The 21202-nt window shown below is 33.3% G+C and overlaps 1 protein-coding gene across 1 annotated transcript in view; it reads right to left on the bottom strand.

Moving 5' to 3' along the window:
- IMMP2L (inner mitochondrial membrane peptidase subunit 2) overlaps positions 1-21202 on the bottom strand; it is a 905116-nt gene that overhangs the window by 208821 nt on the left and 675093 nt on the right. Inside the window, exon 6 of the mRNA XM_086692395.1 lies at positions 9544-9646. Coding sequence (XP_086548521.1) covers positions 9544-9646 — 103 coding nt within the window. The remainder of the gene's footprint in view (positions 1-9543; positions 9647-21202) is intronic.

Genomic DNA, 21202 nt, shown 5'->3' with positions numbered 1-21202 from the left:
GAAAACATATAATAATTTTTGAAATATATGTATTTTTATTATATCACTATTCCAAACATCACAGGTCTTTCAGCAGAATATTCAGACTAGTAATAATAATTAAATTCAACCATCCTGGTTACATTTTCTGGTTTTAGCCATATGAAGGTATATTTAGCAAGTTAAGACAAAGGAATATATTTCATTTAGCAGTTTGTTAGTTTGATTTATAGCTGTCAAGTATTTAGACACATTGTACATGAACTTCGGTGACTTAGACCCTGCAGATGTTAGGGGGAAACTGCCATGTGACGTGTGGCCACTGACACCAACTTTTAATATTTTTGTTTATGTAGTTATTAAAAATATACTATCATATTTCAGACATAAAAGGCATAAAGTATAATATCACGAACCCCTATATACTCACCCCCTGCTAAAGATATAAGACAGTACCAGTAATTTGGTATCCCTGTTCAACCTTCCCCAATCACATTCACTCCCTCCTCTCCAGAAGAAACCACTATTCTGAATTCTTTTTTCAGTTTTTAATGTTTATTGATTTTTGAGAGAGAAATAGAGTATGTGTGAATGTGCACACAGCAGGGGAGGTGCAGAGAGAGGAGAGACAGCAAATCCCAAGCTGACTCAGCACTATCAGCACAGAACTTCACATGGGGCTTGAACTCACAGACTGAGATCATGACCTGAGCCAAAATTAAGAGTCACAGACTTAACCACCTGAGCCTCCCAGGAGCCATTGTCCTGACTTCTTTATCACTATTTTAAATGGCAAATTCTTTAAGGGTGTGTTTCTTATTTGTTAATAAAGTCTACACATGGTTGATGATTGTACATGACAGCTCTTATGCTAGTCAACTTACAAGACTGTCTTAATAAGTCTGCAGATTCTTCTTGAGTTTTCTAAGTAGATAATCACATACATTACTTAAGGGGGGGAGAGAGTTAAGAATCTTCCTTTCCAATCTCAACATCTTTTTTTTATTATTTAAAATGTTTTTTAATGTTTATTTTTTCTTGAGAGAGAGAGAGAGAGAGCAGGGAGGGGCAGAGAGAGAGGGAGACAGAATCCCAAGCAGGCTCCGTGCCATCAGCACAGAGCCTGATGTGGGGCTTGAACCCATGAACCATGAGATCATGACCTGAGCCGAAACCAAGAGTTGGATGCTTAACCAACTGAGCCACCCAGGCGCCCCTCCAATCTCAACATCTTTTATTTCTTTTTCTTACCTTAACCTGTACTGGCAGTGACCTTTAGCACAACATTCAATAGAAGTGGTGAGAGTGGACCTTCTTGCCTTGTTTCTGATTTAAAAGGGAAGGCTTCTAACATTTCTTCATTAATTACGCTAGATGCTATAGGCTGATTATACTGCTTTAAGAAGTGGCATGATGTGATCAGAGTTTTCAGAAAAATTCTTAGTGACAGGATGGGTTGGAGCAGAAATATCGGGGAGTCACTGGATCAGGAATCACTTACTGATAGTGCAAAAGCCATGGGGCCTCCAAGGCCCCATCAATAGAACATGCCTCATGGCTACGATTCCTACCACTGTATCAAAGAACTGCATTTTTTTTTTTAATTCACCAAAGTTAGATAAATTTTAATATACCACAAACCCATATGGGTCTTCCTATGAATAGTATCTAAAACTGTGGTTACCGTGATTGATTATAGGCTCCATACATGGTTCTATTACACCGGGGGAAAAAAAATACCACTCAAGTCACTGACAATCAAACTGATCTTTTAATTCTCTTTCAAGTCATTTCGATAAATATAACCAATAAGATGCTGACACAAGCAAAGTCATTTTTAAGATTATCTTACAAGCTTTAGGGAAATGTAAAATTTCCAAAGAAAGTTATCTTCCAGAAGCTCAGTCAAAAGACAAAGTCATTTACATAGTTTGTTGTTTGCATATTTAGAGAAGTGGAGAACAAAAAATTACCCAATAAATATTTTATAAGTAGATATCCATTTAAATGAGGAAATTCAATCTCAAGCCTTGAATCACAGTATATTTAATAGCAGATTTTTTTCTCCTTTTGTTATCTAGACTAGGCAATAGCAGATTTTTCTTCTTTTCTGGACCCCTCCTATTTCCCATTTTACTTTTTGGGTAGATGCCAGTTATGTAGACAGACACCAATTATGTCTTATAAACAATAAGACAAAGGTTTCAATTCCACTTTAAAAAATTCTAAGAGCTTATAAAATTGCTAAATTAATAACACTGCATGTATTTTGCCAAATCTTGGCTCCTGACCCCACTGTCAGTAAATATACATTTCTAATAAAATGAACATGCTTAATTCTGTAACTAAACAGCCCAAAGGAATGGTATCTGCCATAGCAATGAAGTCTAATGACAATTCTGCTGACATTTCTCATATCTGAAAATGAAGTCATGTGGAAAATGATTTTTACACTAGCAGAATAATTAAGACAGAAAGCGAAATTTGATTTGGTAGAAATGGAAGCTCAGATTGTCTCTGTTTTCAGTGGGGTGTGTGGGGAGATGATATTATTTACGTCCCAAAGATCTTTAGTTGACATAATCCTTCCATACTCTCTTTTTAAAAATCATTTTTTTTCTGATGTCTTAACTGTACAGTAACAAATCTAACTAAAAGCAATGTTAATCCCAAGGGACTTTTGTTTCCTTTTTTTTGCATAGGTATTTCTCGGTTTCTAATATTGTTCCAGAGAATGGGCTCTTTCCTTACTGTTAGCCATCTTTCATTATACAGATATTTTAATTACACTGGCATTTCTTTTCCTTGGCTTTGGACTTTTTATGAAATGCATGTCTTTGTCTACATCAGCCAAATGAAAATTACTCCTAAGTAAAACGTGAAGTTATTCGGTTCCAGCACTGTTTAAGGGAACTGTGAGAAACACCAAGGTACAGTTTTATGATTTTAAGAACCATAGGACTGTTGCTACCATTATTTTCCTATAAAATATAGATTATTTTAGTTCCTAACAAAATTTTTTAATGAAAAAAAAGCATGCACTACAAGAAAACAAGAAAATATCACCAATTACAGTCTGAGCAACATGTTTTAAAGAAAGTGTGAATAGAACACTTTATTTGGATCCTGTCAGCACAGTCTAATGACCTTCTTCTTTATTTGAAAATGGCTGGTTTTAAATAAAAGTTACTCTAGCTGTTCAAGAGAACTTATACAAGGAAAATGCTACACTTCAACAATAAATAAAATGAAATGTCAATTCATTCTCATCATAAGTCCACAAGATTATTCTGTATTGTATTAGCAGAGTGTTTTCAATGCAGCTGAAACCAATTAAGCACTCAAGGCATAAACCACTTCATTCACAAAACATGCAGCATCTAAAGTGTTTTATGCAATACAAGATTTTACCAAATAGTTATTATTTTCACAGATTTCAGAATACTCTGTTCTACCAAATTCTCCTAGGAAGTTTTCCAGTTTCTTTCTTATGGGTTTTTAGTATATAAAAGTCTGCTCCTCTAAGAGACCCTGTCACACCCCCACGGAGAGTACCTCTTAGGCTGTGTTGTGAATGCCTGATTGATTATCTGCCTCCCGTCTAGGTTGTCCTTCCTTGAAATAGGGATTGTAATTCAGTCATTGTGGTATCTCTTGACCCTCATCCCTGCTCCTCCCAAGCATCAGTGCATCTCTGATGACAGACACAAAGGTTTGGGAAGACCCACAAATTCAATGCACTCTTCATTATCTAGGACTTGAATCTCTGTCCCTAAAATCTCTGAATGTTTTAAATATCTCCCAAATCTCCATTTCAATTCCTCCCTTTGTCCTTGGTCTCAAAAATGTAAAGACTGCCCGACCCATTAGCTTTCTTTCAGTCTTCTTGCATTTCCAACAATCTTGTTTTATTGCCTAATCACATGCTGTATTTCTCTTTTACCAAAAATGTGTAATACAGGGGAAAATTTCAAAACAGGCATGACTAGTAGTAAACCTATTAAAATGTTCATTTCCCACATGTATTAGCTAATCTAGCAACATCTCTGTAGTTAATACAATCCTCATCTCTCCTGACCCATTCCACCTATCAGAGTCCAGGTCAGAATCAATCTAGACAAATAGTAGACGCTCAAAATGTGCACTGAAGACATAAACAAAAGGCTTGTATGATATAAAACATAAACTTTGCTCCTTTCCTTTATTTCTCATTAGTTTTTTTTTTTAATTAACATTTATTCATTTTTGAGAAAGAGAGACAGAGAGACAAAGAGAGAATGAGTGGAGGAGGGGCAGATCCGGGAGAGGGAGACCAAGAATCTGAAGCAGGCTGCAGGCTCTGAACTGTCAGCACAGAGCCCCACGTGGGGCTCAAACTCAAGGACCATGAGATCATGACCTGAGCTGACGTCGGAAGCTCAAGCAACTGAGCCACCCAGAGGCCCCCTCACTAGTTTTTTAAAAAGCAAAAAACTTTTTGAACTTCACAAGGTTCTCTTTTGAATTCTATGGCATTTTAATCTTCAACTTCGGTGCTTGCTTATATATCATCACTTATAGACAATCAGCTCATTTAATTAATAAGTAATATTTCTACTACTCATTTATTCTACAACCGTGATTTCCTTCAAAGTATATTTCCTTCAAGAAAACATTCTAGGGGCCTAATATTTTATTTAATTAGGCACCCATGAAATAAGTGATTAGGTTAGCTATTTTCCAAATGACTTGGAACTAAAAAGAATTCATACTTAGTATACCTTGCAGTTTCCACTCTCAGATAAAGGCAGTATATCATGCATAGTTTCTATATTCAAATTGTTCAGTTCTGCTTCATGCTTCCTGCACACAAATTGTTCACAAGGTGACACTATGATCACATACCTAAAAATCAAAACACTTTTATACATTCTTGGAAAGGTTATCTTTGCCCTGAAATGTTTAAGTCAAAAGTTCTTTTTCTAATACTCTTTGATCAATGAAGTAAAAATGAATTACTTGATTTAGACACTAAGTGCCTAGAATTATAACATATATTCTTTACAACAAATCACTACACAGCAAACAGTGAGAGGATTTCAGTGGCTCATGACTTAGTGCTAGATAGAATAAAAGAAAAACTTCAGAGAGAGAAAATATATGAGCTAAATGGAAGCCATGGAAAGATCCTTATTTGTGTTTTTACTACAAAGAATGAATAGCTATGAGAATATCTCAAATTTAAGTACTGAAATGAATATGATAAATGAAAGAATGAAATGCTATATACATTTTTAACTGATGAAAAGTCTGCTAATCTGAAATAACTAAAATTTATTATTTGAAAATGGATGCATACATACAAATACAAAACTTGCTTTTTAATGCACTTTAATTTTGAGGCAAGCAGAAAATTCATCAGTATTTATTATAATCAGTTACTTTTGAGTGCTAGCAAAGAACACCATGGCTACAGGAGAAAATGTCTCAATGTCATTTACATGGAAGTAGGGATGGTAAAGGGAAAGCCTAATTTCAGAGAACAAAAGAATTGGTAAGATAAGAGGTTATCAATGTTCTCAGCAATCATCATATATCTTTAATATATAATCTAGTAAGATAAAGTAGTAACATACACTGAAAAACACTTCTAGATAATTATCATAATTTTTAAAAAAATTACAAAAGCTATTACACTAGAAACCTGAGTATAGTCATACATTGGTGAATCCATATTATGAGAAGATAGGACATTTTCTTTTTTCTTTCTTTTTTTTTTAAATGTTTATTTACTTATTTTGAGTGGGTGAGAGAGAGAGAGAGAGAGAGTGTGTGTGTGAGTAAGCAGCGGATGGGCAGATGACAGGGAGAGAGAGAATCTCAAGCAGGCTCTGTTCTGTCAGCACAGAGCCAGACCAGGTACTTGATCTCAGGAACCATGAGGCCTTGACCTGAACCAGTAGCAAGAGTTGGAGACCTAATCAATTCAGCCTCCCAGGTTCCCCAGGACATTTTCTATCATTGTGTTATAATGATATATTTAAGATGTTTACCATGAAAATATTCCACAGAGATATTTTTCATAATTGAAACATTTCCTACCAATGACATCTGTGACATTTTTCTCTGGCCAAAGAACCATAAAACATATTTATAGAACTTACAGTCAAAATGAAACTCAGAAGTCATTTAAACACCTTTATCCTACTTTTTAAAGAATTAGCTTTGTTTCTAATTATAAAGATAATAAAAATTGTTGCAAATTTTTTAAAATAAAAAGAAATACAAAGGTATGAAAAGGAATCAACTATAATCATAGCAACTAGAGATAACATGATATTGTATATTCCAGTCTTTATTTTTTTACTTAAAACAGTATCATGAACATAATACCATGTTATGTCACAAATATAATTTTTAATGACTGCATAATATTTAAACCTCTGAATGAATCATACTTTATTTAATTATACTCCTATTTTAGGTTGCTGAGGATGTTCATTAAAATTTTGATGGTATATATTTTGATTATGTATATCATAGGAGTACAATTACATAGATTTTATCACTCATTGATAAAATATGTACTCATTTTATTATTTATTTATTTAAGATAGATTCAGTGAAGAAAAAATTCTTCCCTTTATACATGATGAAATGTAGACCAGTACAAGTTAACTGATTGATGAGGTCCATAACCAAAATTATCTAATTTTCTGTTTTATAACATACCATCTACATTCATAAGAGAGTTTACTAGTTTCTTTCCATAAATCATTCTCTATAATTTAAAAGTACAGCTGTTGGATCTTGTTCTGCTGTATGTATTGTATTGCTATATCAATATTGCTATCTTTAAATTCCTAATCTATTATTCATCTTTTACTCATAACTATTTCATTCCCTCTTGAGCCTACATAGAGTGGCAATAAAACAAATCAGTAAAGCAAATTAAAATAGCAAGAAGAAATAAGAAAACAAACTAGAAAAACACCAGAATGAGACATTCTTTCTTATTCTTCTTTAGATTTCAATCAAAAGTCTACTTGAATATAGAAAAAGTCAGCTCCATTATGATCACTAATAGGCCATATTTTAAAATAAGCAAGGGAGAGTCTATTATAAAGTGTCATTACTATTCAAAGAGTTAAAGTATGTAAAACGATTTGGATACATTTCTGAAATTATTTGGAAGGCAAATGAAGGGTAAAAGCTTCAATCAGTTTTCACCAGGTCAAGATAAGCATCTTAGAAACAATCCTGACTGCCTAAAGATAGATTGTTTACATTAAGAAAAAGTACAATCCCTAGTTCCAAGAAGAGAAATGAATCAACCCCATCCATAAAACCTGGAGCTTACTGACCTTACACATACAACCTCCAAGTATGCTGATTGATAAGCCAAAAAATGGAACTTAGAATTATTGGAAAAATATAGTAATTTTCAAGTGTATATGAATTTTAAAATTCAAGATTATTTCAGTTTTTTAGAATTACAAAACCTTACTTTTTATTTTTTAGAATTATAAAAACTTTAAAATAATTACCAAAATATTCCAATAAGCATTCATTAATCAAAAATGCAGTAAGAAAATTCTATACTCCAATATCACAGTTTAGCTTTAAATAAGAATTGCAGGGTTTTATTTTACATTTTCCCCCTATTGTCCTTTTAAAATGTGCTTGGGGGCATCAATATTAATAATTCATCCTAATTATAAATGCTATTGGAACACAAAACAGGAGAGTTTATTGTCAAAGTAAAAAAAAAATGTTTACTATAACTCATCAAATACAATTAGCTTTATAAGTGATATGACAAATGTTTTCCTTCTATAAAGTTTCTTCACCTAATTTTTACAAATAAAAACAAAACTAATTAAGTGAATGGACATTAATAGCTTAGCCTACCCCATGGACTAAGGGCCTCTCTGCTTGTTTGTTAATAACAATTAAGAAGGGAAGAAAACAACCACTAAATTTCAAAATGGTTTGGGGCCTCTGATTCTTATTACTGGTAAAAAAACACCGAGGGTTACATGCAATTCTCTGTATTCTGGCTATCAACTCTATCTTTTCCTTCCAAAGTAAGGAAGCATGTAGAATAAACTGATTGAGGATTATATTAATTATATAAGCAATATTGCTTATATTATTGCTTATAAATATTTATTTATTTATTTATTTATTTATTTATTTATTTATTTATAAAGGAAAAACAAACCAATCTCACATATTAGTACTTTATTATTCACCACACCCCCCACATCTGATAACAAAACACAATAATTTTAACACTTGATTTCAGTCACTATCCCAATGAGTTAAAACCCAAACTAAAGTTAACCAACATTTTAATGTGGATTTGGCCAACAACATGATGCACTAAATAGATTTAAACTGATTGATGAGAGAGAAATAAAACTGCTTTTAGATTATTTCTTTTTGCCTTCAAGTTGCTACTAAATTTCTTCATAACAGTCACTTCTATGACACTATTAAGTGACCTGTAGGTCACATTTCAATCTGTTCATTCCATCTTTGATATACCCTAAGAAGATTAAATTGCATTTTTGTAATAATTACTCTTCAAAAGCATAAAAGACCTTAGAAGGTTTTATTATCATCACTGAAACCCCTCCTCTCAAAAAAGACATAGGAGTGGTCTCATATAAGGTTTTCTTTCACTTCTTACTGTACTTTTGGCCAAAGGTAAGTCAAAGTAGCTGTTCCTCCAGTGACAATAATAGTAATCTCCCATAATATGTCATGGAAATTATTTTATAGAGATGTCCAACACTTAGTTTTACACAAAAGAATGTGGATAATGTTCTTTGCAAACATATCTGAAGGTGCTCAAAATTAATTTATACATACATAACAAGTATAGATATGCCCAGTGGTAAGAGAATCTAATTGGCTAAAGATCCAAGTTTTTAAGTAGACGTAGGTACTAGAAATCAGGTCTAGTTTCTATTAACTAAAATATTCTTCACTTTAGTGGTTTCAGGAGTTCAGAGAATTTCTATATGCATTCAAAATGAAAAAAATTACAAAATATCAGTTTAGACGTATATTTCATAGACTATAAACATGGCATAAGGAATGTCTGCATTTCTTCTACAAAATAAATGTGGACAAAAGAAATGGTACTAACCGTTATGATTTCCATTATACTTGCATTTTTAACAAACGATTTAGAAAATTGATGCTTATAGGTCTTTTACACATTTTATCTGTTAAGCAGTAACTGAAAACAAGACAAAGAGCATTTCTGTGGAGAAAAAAAACAGACCTTTCTACTGGGATTAGTCAGCCAACTGAAACTATCTTTGGTACTTTACTGAAGGGTCTAATTTCTTTACTATGAAACACACGCGCGCGTACACACACACACACACACACACACACACACACCTTGACAGCTTATATCATCTATCTAATATTTAAAAGGAATTGTCCAAATATAAACCGCTCCACTGTGAAACTCATGATCAGTCGTGCTTGGATTACCTGAGCAATCTACCTGACATAATTTTGTTCCTACATGTGACATCCAATTATATCATGCGACAAATGACTTACCGGCCCAAAAGAATTACTGTCAAAACTGTGTCCATGATGATCACCTTCAACCCAGATGTGACCCCGGGGAACTTTGACATACCGGTTTTTGTGTCCCATAGTTCTAGAAATAAAGAGCATATATAACCATTGAGATGAGAATAGAAAGATCAAATAGTTGAGCATACAAAGAAACAGAGGGCAAAATGCTGTTATAAAGATGCAACAGATAATTACAGGTGAATCATGAAGCTACTCTATATCTTCATTTTTAAGTAACATATGGTTAGGACGTTGTAAACCAATGCACAGTAAAATTTTTTTTCACTTTTCGGTAGGAAAGAATTTTGTGCTTAAATAAAATGCACTAGCACCAAATACAAAGTTTTACTACTATATTTAATTCTCAATATCCTAGATATATTTTTATGAAATAAGCTCTAACAAAATATAGATCTATTTATTTTCTGACATTTGCTTTTATGTCAATGTTCAACTTGATCAGCTGTAATCTTTATTTCTTTAGTCAAATAAACTTCTCAAACCAACAGACAGCATTTTTCATAATGTCTTAATACTCTAAAAATAAGCATATATAAGAGACAACAACAAAAACCTGGATGATATCTTGTCAGATTGAAACTATCAGTATCAGCTAAAATTGTTTTGATCAGTATTATTTTATTTCATAAATTATTCTTTAAAATGAGAAAGTTTTTAACAATTTTGAAGACTGTTTAAAGATTGATGATCAATGATACACATTTAGTGGAACATTCTATATTCTTAAGGCTGACAAGGAAATGGAATAAGGAAAGGCTCTCTCATACACTATTGGTGACAATATAAAATGATACAACATTTTCTCCTATTTTACAATTTGGGGCTTATTTTCAGCAAATTTGTTAATAGACTAAAATGTATATGCCTTTGACTTAAGTTATTATGCTGGCAGAAATCCATTCCAAAGAAATAATCAGAATGTGAACAAATACTTATCAGGAGTATTCAACACAAGTTTTTTGTTTGTTTTGTTTTTTAAAAGAAAGGTAGACTGCCACATGCAGTGCCTCATTTGGATGTGTCTGGAATCTTAGAAGCTTGACAGACTTCTGTTCTACAAATGGACCTGGGGAGCTTGTTTGGAGGTTTTAGCAGGGGAGTGCAGCTACTCCCATACACTCGACAGAAGAACTCTATCTGGGAAGGTAATCCACTTTGACAGAGGGAGCAGCTTTAGGAGGGACACACAGGGAGCGGTGAGGGAGGAAGGGGACATCCACCTAGCCAGATGGGTGGAATCAACCTTGGTGAACAATGGAGTGAGAAATATCGCAGCAAAATCACCCTCACATTCTCAACACATGGTTAAAGAAATTATGATACAACCAATTTAATAAAAGGAATGAGATTAGAATAAAATATTACCCAATTCTGTAATAATAAATTCTTTTGGGGGAAGAGTCTGTCCTTTTTTTTCCTTCTTTTACTCCACAAACATTTTGGGAAATGCCTAACCTAAAGAAGCTTCTCAATAAATGTTGGTTGAATGAATGAATGAGTAAACATCACCCCCAAGTCTATAGAGTTAAGCACAAAAACTGAGCTTTGGTGAGCTATTCTTTAAGGTAGAGTCCCTTTCAGACCATTTCTGTTAGTTAGCAAGTTGTATATGTGCAGAAGAATACATATAACAGGAAGACTACACATAAATTGGTGCTATAGAAATCGAAACTATTCATTATCTAGAATGGTTTTTAATTTTCAAGATAACTTCAGTGTTGAATTACTTTGCTTGAGCTCAGTAAATCATTCATGCAAGGAAGCATTGTTGTAGCCATTAGAAGCCCACAGTAAGTTAATGACTGTCGTTTATTTTTAATTACTACTAGGAAGAAGAGTTTCAGCTTTTTAAAAGAAAAGCAAAAACAAGTTGAAAACATCTCACCATCATACACTCTGTAATATAAGTGTTCTTCAGTTAAAACCTGTCAATTAGTTCTTGACATCAATACTGCTTTTATCATGAGAATGCCTTTAAGAACTAATATCCCACATCAAGTGTTAATGATGGGAGAAGACCCTTTTACTTAATTGTTGGCAAGGCAGACTCTCCTAATAAGTCCAAACATTTGTTCACCTTATTAAGCTGGCTATTTAGAATAGTTAGAAAGAAAACAATTGCCCATTTTGTCTCTTCAAGCAGAATTATGAAATAAAACCAGCATAAAATCATTTCTGCAATGAAATGGTAGATGTTAACAAGCTGAGTCTTCTGGAAACCAGAAGAATGATATAAAAAAAAAGTCAGATTGAATTTCAGTATCCTATGAACTGAGGAGTCAAGACACTTGTGATAGAAAGTGACAATATCATAAAATTACCAGTGACAGTCACAATTTCTTTGCATTGACCATCTTATCTAAAATATGTAAATACACCCATCTTCCATCATTTTCTAGCCTCTTACAATGCAGCTACTAACACTTGACATTCACTTGCTGGTTTCTTTGTTTATTGGCTATCTCCCCCCACCTAGAATGTAAACTTCGGCACGTTGCATTGTTCACTTTCTTTGTATTGCTAGAGCCCAGAAGAAAGCATTGTACAAAACACTCAACAATTATTTGTTGAATAAATGATCAAATGAATAACTGAAGAATGAAGAATACTGCAACAAAAGCAGAATAACAGAATGGAAAGTTCAGAGTCTGGAACCGGACTAAACCAGTTTTAATCTCGCTACCATAACTCATAAGCAATCTTGTGCAAGTTACTAAATTTCTACCTCCATCTGCCTATCTTTAAAACAGGAGGAATAAGACATACTCTAACTGGGTTGAGAGGAAGGTCAGTAGTTAAATGAGACTATAATGGAGAGGTTACTGTAGAGCATAGTTTCTGCAATCAGCCTATTTTGGCTTTTATATCTGGCTTAACTCTTTCAACTTCATGTGACCTTGGGCAAGTTGATACAACTTGTCAGTTTCCTCATTTGGAGAATGGACCAAATAACGGTACCTAACTCAAAAAGTTGTTCTATGAATAAAGTGGAATGTATTAAACACTTGATAAATGGACTCTCTTATATTTGAGACTTTTTTAAGCACTCAGTATACTTCTGATATACAGTGGGAACCCATTAAGTGGTAGTTATTATTGCTATTGTCTTCCTTTGTCCACTATTTTCTTTCTTTTCAAAATTCAGAATGTGTTCAGCCTCCCCTATCTATTAGCATCAGTCTCTTAAAATTACCTGAGCTACGCTTCAATAATTTCTTTTCCCCACAGTTTCACTGTGACTATTGACTATTTTTTATGGTACGATAAATCTTTTTTTTTTCCTTTTTATTCGTATGCCCTTCTGGGATACTCTAAAATTTATATGTGAAAACATAATCTATCTGTTTGTGCATATTTAAATATGCAGACAGTAGTAGGTGAAAAAACTCTCTATTTGTGTTTTTTCACCAACTAATCACTTGCATTTTTGAATGTCACAGTGCTAATATGAGTGGTTTACCTCAGTACCAGACAGGTGTGAAAGAACACTTTGAACTGTAGCACTCTGATAAAATTCACTCCATTTACATAGTGCATATTTCTCAGGTTTCAATCTAACTTTTTAAAAAATAACCCAAAGTATCTTTAAAAAATATGATGTTAAAATATCGAGCTGGTTCCTTTTAGGACTGCCAAAGAAATATAATACTCCTAATAGAATTCCTCTGGAGAAGGAATTTTAAATAGCTTTTGTGCTTCTGAATTCACATAAAAGAAAGACAAGATAATCTTTTAGGTGATTTAACAGTTAAGTGAGGTGTCAGCATACAAGGTTGTATGTATCTATGGGTTGCAAATAATTTTGGTTTGACAGTCAAAAATGAGTTCTGTATGGTATTTTAACTACCTGTCTACAAAGAGGCATTTTTAGTACTAGCTTTACCAAGACAAGTTACCTAGGTCTTATAAATGGAATGAAGAATGATTGCCTCCAATTTGATTTGACCTTGAAAACATTTTTTTAAAAAATCTCAGTCTTGGGGCGCCTGGGTGGCACAGTCGGTTAAGCGTCCGGCTTCAGCCAGGTCACGATCTCGCGGTCCATGAGTTTGAGCCCCGCGTCAGGCTCGGAGCCTGGAGCCTGTTTCCGATTCTGTGTCTCCCTCTCTCTCTGCCCCTCCCCCGTTCATGCTCTGTCTCTCTCTGTCCCAAAAATAAATAAAAAAACGTTGAAAAAAAATTAAAAAAAAAATCTCAGTCTTTTGAGTGTCATCAGTTGAATACAAAATTATCAACATAATCCTTAATACAAGTAGGAAACAAATTCATATTTAAAATATTTCCCAAATACACACATGCATGAAGACACATTCTTAACTTAGGTAATTAATAGTAATAATTCATGATTTATTAAAGTATTTTTATTTCTTTTTTTAAATTTTTTTTAATGCTTCATATTCTTAGAGAGACAGAGCACTAGTGGGGGAGGGGCAGAGCAAGAGAGGGACACAGAATCAGAAGCAGGCTCCAAGCTCTGAGCTGTCAGCACAGAGCCCAATGCGGGGCTCAAACTCACAAGCCATGAGATCATGACCAGAGCCGAAGTCAGATGCTTTACCAACTGAGCCACCCAGGCACCCCAAAGTATTTTTATTTCTATATTTTTCAAATGATTATACTGATTATCCTCATTGTCCAAAGCAGTGCTGCCCTGAGTATGTATACTACTCTCTGGATCCTAGACACCTGGATTTTTATTGTCCTGAAGGGAGTAGGTGTCACCGGCTCAGGAATCAGTCAGATCAGGAATTGGAACCAGATCCCTTCTATCATCATCATCACTGATAGACTGGACTAGGGGGGGAAAAAAAGGTCTTGATGGTAATCAGGAAAGGAAAACAAGGACAATTGTCTATCTAGGGTTGGCATCTAGAAGAGACAATAATTCTCCCTTGAGAATCCTTGTCCTGCTCTCAGATAAGATAGGAGCTCAAATTCATACTGCTTGTATGGTCTAACAAAGTTAAGAATTAACTTTGAATTATTAGGAATCTGGCAGAAGAAAATTTAAGATTATTCAAGAATAATCCTTCATTTCAGAGTTTGCTATAGATAAGTCCCAGCCAGTAAGAGCTCATAATTCAAAACAACACAACTCACCAGGAAATAGCCAGTATTAATGAGTCAAGACAAACAACAAATAGCAGAATTAGACCACCAGGGACTTAAAATACTGGATTTATCAAACATAAAATATAAATTATACATATTTAAATATTTTTAAAAATTAAAAAGGGAATTTTAAAAAATGAGCAAGAAACACTACCCTATTTTGAAGGACCTTTGAAAAAGAATCAAATAGCACTTCTATTTATTTAAATATTTTTTTGACATTTATTTATTTTTGAGAGAGAGACAAAGTGTGAGTGGGGGAGTGGCAGAGAGAGAGGGAGACACAGGCTCCAGTTTCTGAGCTGCCTGCACAGAGCCTGACGTGGGGCTTGAACTCATGAACCATGAGATCATGACCTGAGCTGAAGTCAGTTGATTAACTGACTGAGCCACCCAGGCTCCCCTAACACTTCTAAATTTTAAAATGCAGTGGCCCTTTTTGGCCACTCTGACTAGGAATTTATCCAAGGGATACAGGAGTACTGATGCATAGGGGCACTTGTACCCCAATGTTTATAGCAGCACTCTCAACAATAGCCAAATTATGGAAAGAGCCTAAATGTCCATCAACTGATGAATGGATAAAGAAATTGTGGTTTATATAAACAATGGAATACTACGTGGCAATGAGAAAGAATGAAATATGGCCTTTTGTAGCAACGTGGATGGAACTGGAGAGTGTGATGCTAAGTGAAATAAGCCATACAGAGAAAGACAGATACCATATGGTTTCACTCTTATGTGGATCCTAAGAAACTTAACAGAAACCCATGGGGGAAGGGAAGGAAAAAAAAAAAAAAAAAAGAGGTTAGAGTGGGAGAGAGCCAAAACATAAGAGACTGTTAAAAACTGAGAACAAACTGAGGGTTGATGGGGGGTGGGAGGGAGGGGAGGGTGGGTGATGGGTATTGAGGAGGGCACCTTTTGGGATGAGCACTGGGTGTTGTATGGAAACCAATTTGACAATAAATTTCATATATTAAAAAATAAATAAATAAAAATAAATAAATAAAACAAAACAAAACAAAATAAAATAAAAAAAAAATGCAGTGGCCCTTGAACAATGTGGAGGTTGGGCACTGACCCCCAGTACAGTAGAAAATCCTCATAAAACTTTTGACTCCCCCAAAACTTAACTATTAATATCCTACTGTTGTCCAGAAACCTTACTGGTAACATAAGCAGTCAACTCACAAAATACATGTATTTTGTATGTTATATGTATTCTATACTGAATTTCTACAAGAGTAAGTAGAGAAAAGAAAATGTTATTAAGAAAATCATAATGAAGAGAAAATACATTTATAGTAGTATTATATGTTTATCAAAACAAATGTACATATAAGAGGACCCACCCAGGTCAAATCCATGTTGTTCAAAGGTCAACTGTAGATGATTAAATATGTGAACAGAAAAGCAGATTACTGAAAGCTAAAGAAAGAAGTAATGAACTGGAATATATATCTAAAAAAGTTACTTAGAATTTAGAAATGAGAGGTAAAGAAATATAAGAAAATGTAAGAGATGTTAAGAGACATGGAGGACATTACTAGAATATGTAACGTAAGTGTAATCAAAGTTCCAAAGGAAGAGAATAAAAGAAAACAAGGAAAAACAATATTTGAAGAGACAGTAGTAGAGAACTTTTCATAATTGATGAAAGCATAAATTCACAGATTCTGCCAACAGCAGAACAACAGCAGGACAAGTACAAAGAAACCACACCTTGCTATAACATAATGAATTGGTAGAATCCTAAAGACCCTTTTCCCCTCAATGACAAATTTCTGAGAAGCTTCCAGGGGAAAAAAAGATTATCTTCAAAGGACTAACCATTAAACAGCAGAGTTCCCATATTAGGGTATAATTTACATGAAATATAACACAAACATTTCAAGTATGCAATTCAATGAGTTTTAGCAATCTATATAGTCCTATAATCACTAGATCAAGATCTAAAACACTTGAATTATCCAATAAAGTTTCCTCAGGCCCCTCGGCAGGCAAATCTGCCTAAGTCCCATTCTTGGCTCCAGGTACTTGGACTGAGGACTGAGATGCTTTCTATTACTACAGTTTTGCCTTCCTAGACTTTTCTACATATGAAATTATTCAACATGTATTCTTTTATTTCTGGTTTGCTTAAATTAATCTAATGTATTTTGATTAATTCATGATCGAAATAAACTGTTGGTTTATGAAGCAATAGTTTATGGACACTTGGGTTGTTTCCAATTTGGGACTCTTATCAATGAAGCAACTATGAACATTTCAGTATATGTATTTGTGTGGATGTATGTTTTCATTTCACTTGGGTACATATCTGTTAGTGAAATGGTTGCGTCATATGGTAACTGAAGTCTTGGGTAAGTTCAGGTATTCCACACCTCACCAACACTGGATAATTATCACTCTTTCAACTTTAGCCATTTTAGGGCCATACAATAGTTTTAATATGCTTTTCCCTAATTACTAATGTTTCTGAGTATGTATTTGTCATTTACTTTCTTCGGTGAATGATTTACAGTTTTAAAAATGAAATTCAGTGGTTTGTCTTTTTATTATTGAGTTGTATAACTTTTTTATATAGTCTGGATATAACTCTTATCAGATATATGTTTTTGCAAATAATTTCTCCTGACCTGTGGCATGTTTCCTTTTTTAAAAATTTTCTTAACAGTTTTCTTCAAAGAACAGACATTTTTAATTTTAATGAGTCTGTTTAGCAATTTTTTTCTTTTATAATGTATGCTTTTTATGCCATAAGAAATCTTTGCCTAATCAAAGCCACAAATCTTTTCTTCTATTTTTTTCCACTTTTCTAGTTTTAGGACTTTTTTAATATAATACAAAAGGAAGCTCAAGTTCTCTTTCTTTCTTTCTTTCTTTCTTTCTTTCTTTCTTTCTTTCTTTGGGATATCCAAATTTTCTTGCACCATTTTTTTAAAAAAAGACTATTCTTTTCTTACTTGAATCACCTTGTGCTGTGGATAAGTTATGTACACTCAGAATTCTTATGCTGGAGCCCTATCTCCCAGATGGAGCTGGGACCTTTGGGTGATAATCAGGTTTAGATGAGGGCAAAAGGGTAGGGCCCTCATGAAAGATTAGTGCCCTTATAAGAAGAGAGCAGAGAGGGCTTGTCTGATCTCTCTCTCCTTCCTCCACTCCCCATTCCTACTCTCTCACTCTGTCTACCATGTCACAACTTATACAAATAACATGCAGAAAAGGAAGAAATTGATTTAAAATAAAATTTTCTAAGGATTTTAAATTTTTCTAGTGAAGAATTTATTATCTTTGGACTTTGTTCAGCATGCATTTAAATCATTTTAGGAATTGTAATGGAAATATAGTCTATAACTCCCTAATAAGTAGACAGAAAATAGAATTAAAACACCTCCATTAATGCAAAACAATTCAATAAATTAAAAAGCAAGTAGAAAAAGCAGGATCAATAGAAAGCACAAATAAGACGGTATTTAAGTACACCGGTAATCATAATTAAAGCAGATGAATTAATAAAGCTAATTAGAAAAAAAATGATTGTCCAACTGTGTAAAAATTCTAGCTACATGCTGCTCATAAGAGAGACACATAAAACAAAAGGATAAAGATAATTTGATAAATAATAAAATGATAAATCAGATAAATAATAGCTATATTAGTACCCAAATGAGATCAGGTCTCTGAAATGAGAATGAAGTGTCTACAGGACCTGATCATGAAACCACTGATGTTTATTTTATCCTATGGAAGTATTTGAAGCAGGGTAGTAAGCCTAAAACTCTTTAATAAATAAAGTTAAATTTTGTTTATTAAAATCTATGGTCAGGGTCAATATTCTAAAAAGTCCAAAGATCTCTGCTATAACAACATGATAAACTTTTCTACTGTTCAGTATAACCATTCTCTTTTCTAACTTTAAATGCTACCAATTGTTACATTTGCTTTGTATAAAAATGCTGAGGTATGGAGACTCAATACTCTTTTCCTTGGAGTTTGTATTGAATTAGAATTGTATGTAATTTAAGAAAAAAAGAGAAATGTATGTAATTAATAGAGGGTGAATTTAAGCAAATTAGGTGATAATATTTCTAGGAAGTTGAATCACCTAGAGCTACCTGTAAGTGAGGACATTTCTTAAGATCACAGTTGGAAAGACACCAGCAGTGATCTAATAAAACTCCTTTTTGGATACATAAAATAGAGACAAAAAGCACTTAGGTGAAGTCACCTAGTTAGTTAATGGCAGGGCAAAGACTGTATAACCAGATTCTATAATTTCCTTTCCATTGCACCATGGATCATAACTACTTGAAATTCAAAGAATAGGTCTTAACATCTTTTCACTGGAGAAAAATGAAATGTCATTCTCTAAATAGATTGTAGATTGTTGCTAGGTGATCAGAGCAAATCTATTTAGTTCATTTAAACCAGAACTTAGGTTGATACATTCTCACAATAAAGTTGCAGAATTAATTTTATAAATTTAATATGAATGCTCTTAGTATACCTAAGAATTTTTTTAATGAAATTCCTGATGTACTTTTAAGAAAAATAAATTTGGATTATAAGAGCGCAGATGTGACAATTTCCTTAATATATAGAATGCTTTCTCCTGTTAAACATAACTATTTACAATATCTATGGCTGCCCATAAAAATCAGTGTAATTGTTAGTGAAAATTTGAGAAAGATATCAACATTTATCAAGCACTAGATTCCACCCCTGCTAAATCAGGCCATGTATATAATACATATTTAGGCTGTGCGGATCAATCTGGCAATGAGGTGGCAGTTTATCCTGTGTTACCTTGTGAGTAATGGTTAGTTTATGAGGATGTTTATGAGCCCTATGAGAAACATGACTCTGCTTTTTCATTCCTGTTATAAACACATGTCGAATGACTACTATGTGAAACAGTATAAATAGGGTGGGTGAGGGCACAGAAAAGAATAAGATCTTGTCTCTACTACCAAGTTCATAACTTATACTGTGATTCATAAGCAGATAAAGTCTGTGAAATACATGTGACAATCTACCAAAGAGTAAATTTAACACGTTGGAAGCATCTGCAAGAATATAACTGATGAAAGAGGAATTAATAAATGAACAAATGTCAAATGTTGCTAACTGCATAGGCGTTCAAAGGATGGTATTATTTTAGTCTGGAATAGACAGGAAAGGCATATTTGAATCAAGATATAAAGAAGGAATAGGTAAAAGGTAACAGGTAAAGACGGCAGTATGGAACTCAAATCCCATTCTCTTATAGAGCATTATTTCCTCGATATATAGCATCATAAATGCTATGATAAAGATTTTATAATGAAGACTTTTTTGTATTATAATAATAGTATACAAAAAATAAACATATTTAAGTCATTTCATTCTAAATATATCATTAATTTTTCTCTTATTTTCCTTAATTCTTATTTTTCTCATATTCTAAATGCTATTATAATATATCCAATATTAATTTATACTAGATCATATTAAGTGAAGAGTATTTAAGTAGGTAAATATATTGAGTTATATCATAATTATAAATGTATAAGCTATCTGAATATACAAAAGATAACTCCAAGTAGTAAAGAAGGTATCTAACTTGTATATATTTAAAGTTGGTTTTCCTAACATGATAAAAACATGAAATGTCAAAGGTTTAAACACCATAGTCAATTTACCTATTGTTAAACTGGATTTTTTAATGCTTATTTATTTATTTTGAGAGAGAGAGAGTGCACACGAGCAGGGGAGGGGCAGAGACAGAGGAAAAGAGAAAATCCCAAGCAGGCTCCGCACTATCAGTGCAGAGTCTCATGGGGCTTGATCTCACATGAGATCACGACCTGAGCCAAATCCAGAGTCAAAGGCTTAACCGACTTAAGCACAATTTACATAAAACGGTGGGCTTATAATGCATAATTTTGTTTTCCAAAACAAATCAGTGTTTATTATAAATGGTATTGTTGCACTTATTCACAAAGTCCTCTCCACAAAGTAACCTGGGTATCTGTATTATTCGTCATTTACTTCAGTAGGTTTTTCCCACATGCTGGTTGTACAGGGGGGAAGAAACACATTTCAGTGCTTTTTAATGTAAGGTCCAATTATGCTTAAATATTGGAGGAAATATGAACAATTTCCCTTCCATTCACTCTAAATATTCTTTTTAACATTAAAAAGAATATATACTATTTTCTTTATTTCCTACAAACAAAATTAATGAGCCTTTGGATTAATTACTAGTAATCAATTTTTAAATTACTAGCAATTAATTTTTAAATCTCTAGTAATTTATTACTAGTAATTAATTTTTAAATCACTATTTTTTAAGTTTTAATTACCCACCAATAACATTTCCAAGTATAACTACATCACAAGAAGCAATTGGAATTTGGTTAAATTTGAATTGAGATCTTTCTTTTTACATGACCAATATTGCAAAATAGTAGAGCTACCTAATTAATGTCAGCAGGGATTCATTTAATCATCAATC

Source organism: Puma concolor, chromosome A2, assembly GCF_028749965.1.
Source record: "Puma concolor isolate L17-30 chromosome A2, mPumCon1.1.hap2, whole genome shotgun sequence".
Lineage (NCBI taxonomy): Eukaryota > Metazoa > Chordata > Mammalia > Carnivora > Felidae > Puma > Puma concolor.
Note: the sequence above shows the minus strand (reverse complement) of the source record. Positions and strands in the feature narration are given on the sequence as shown.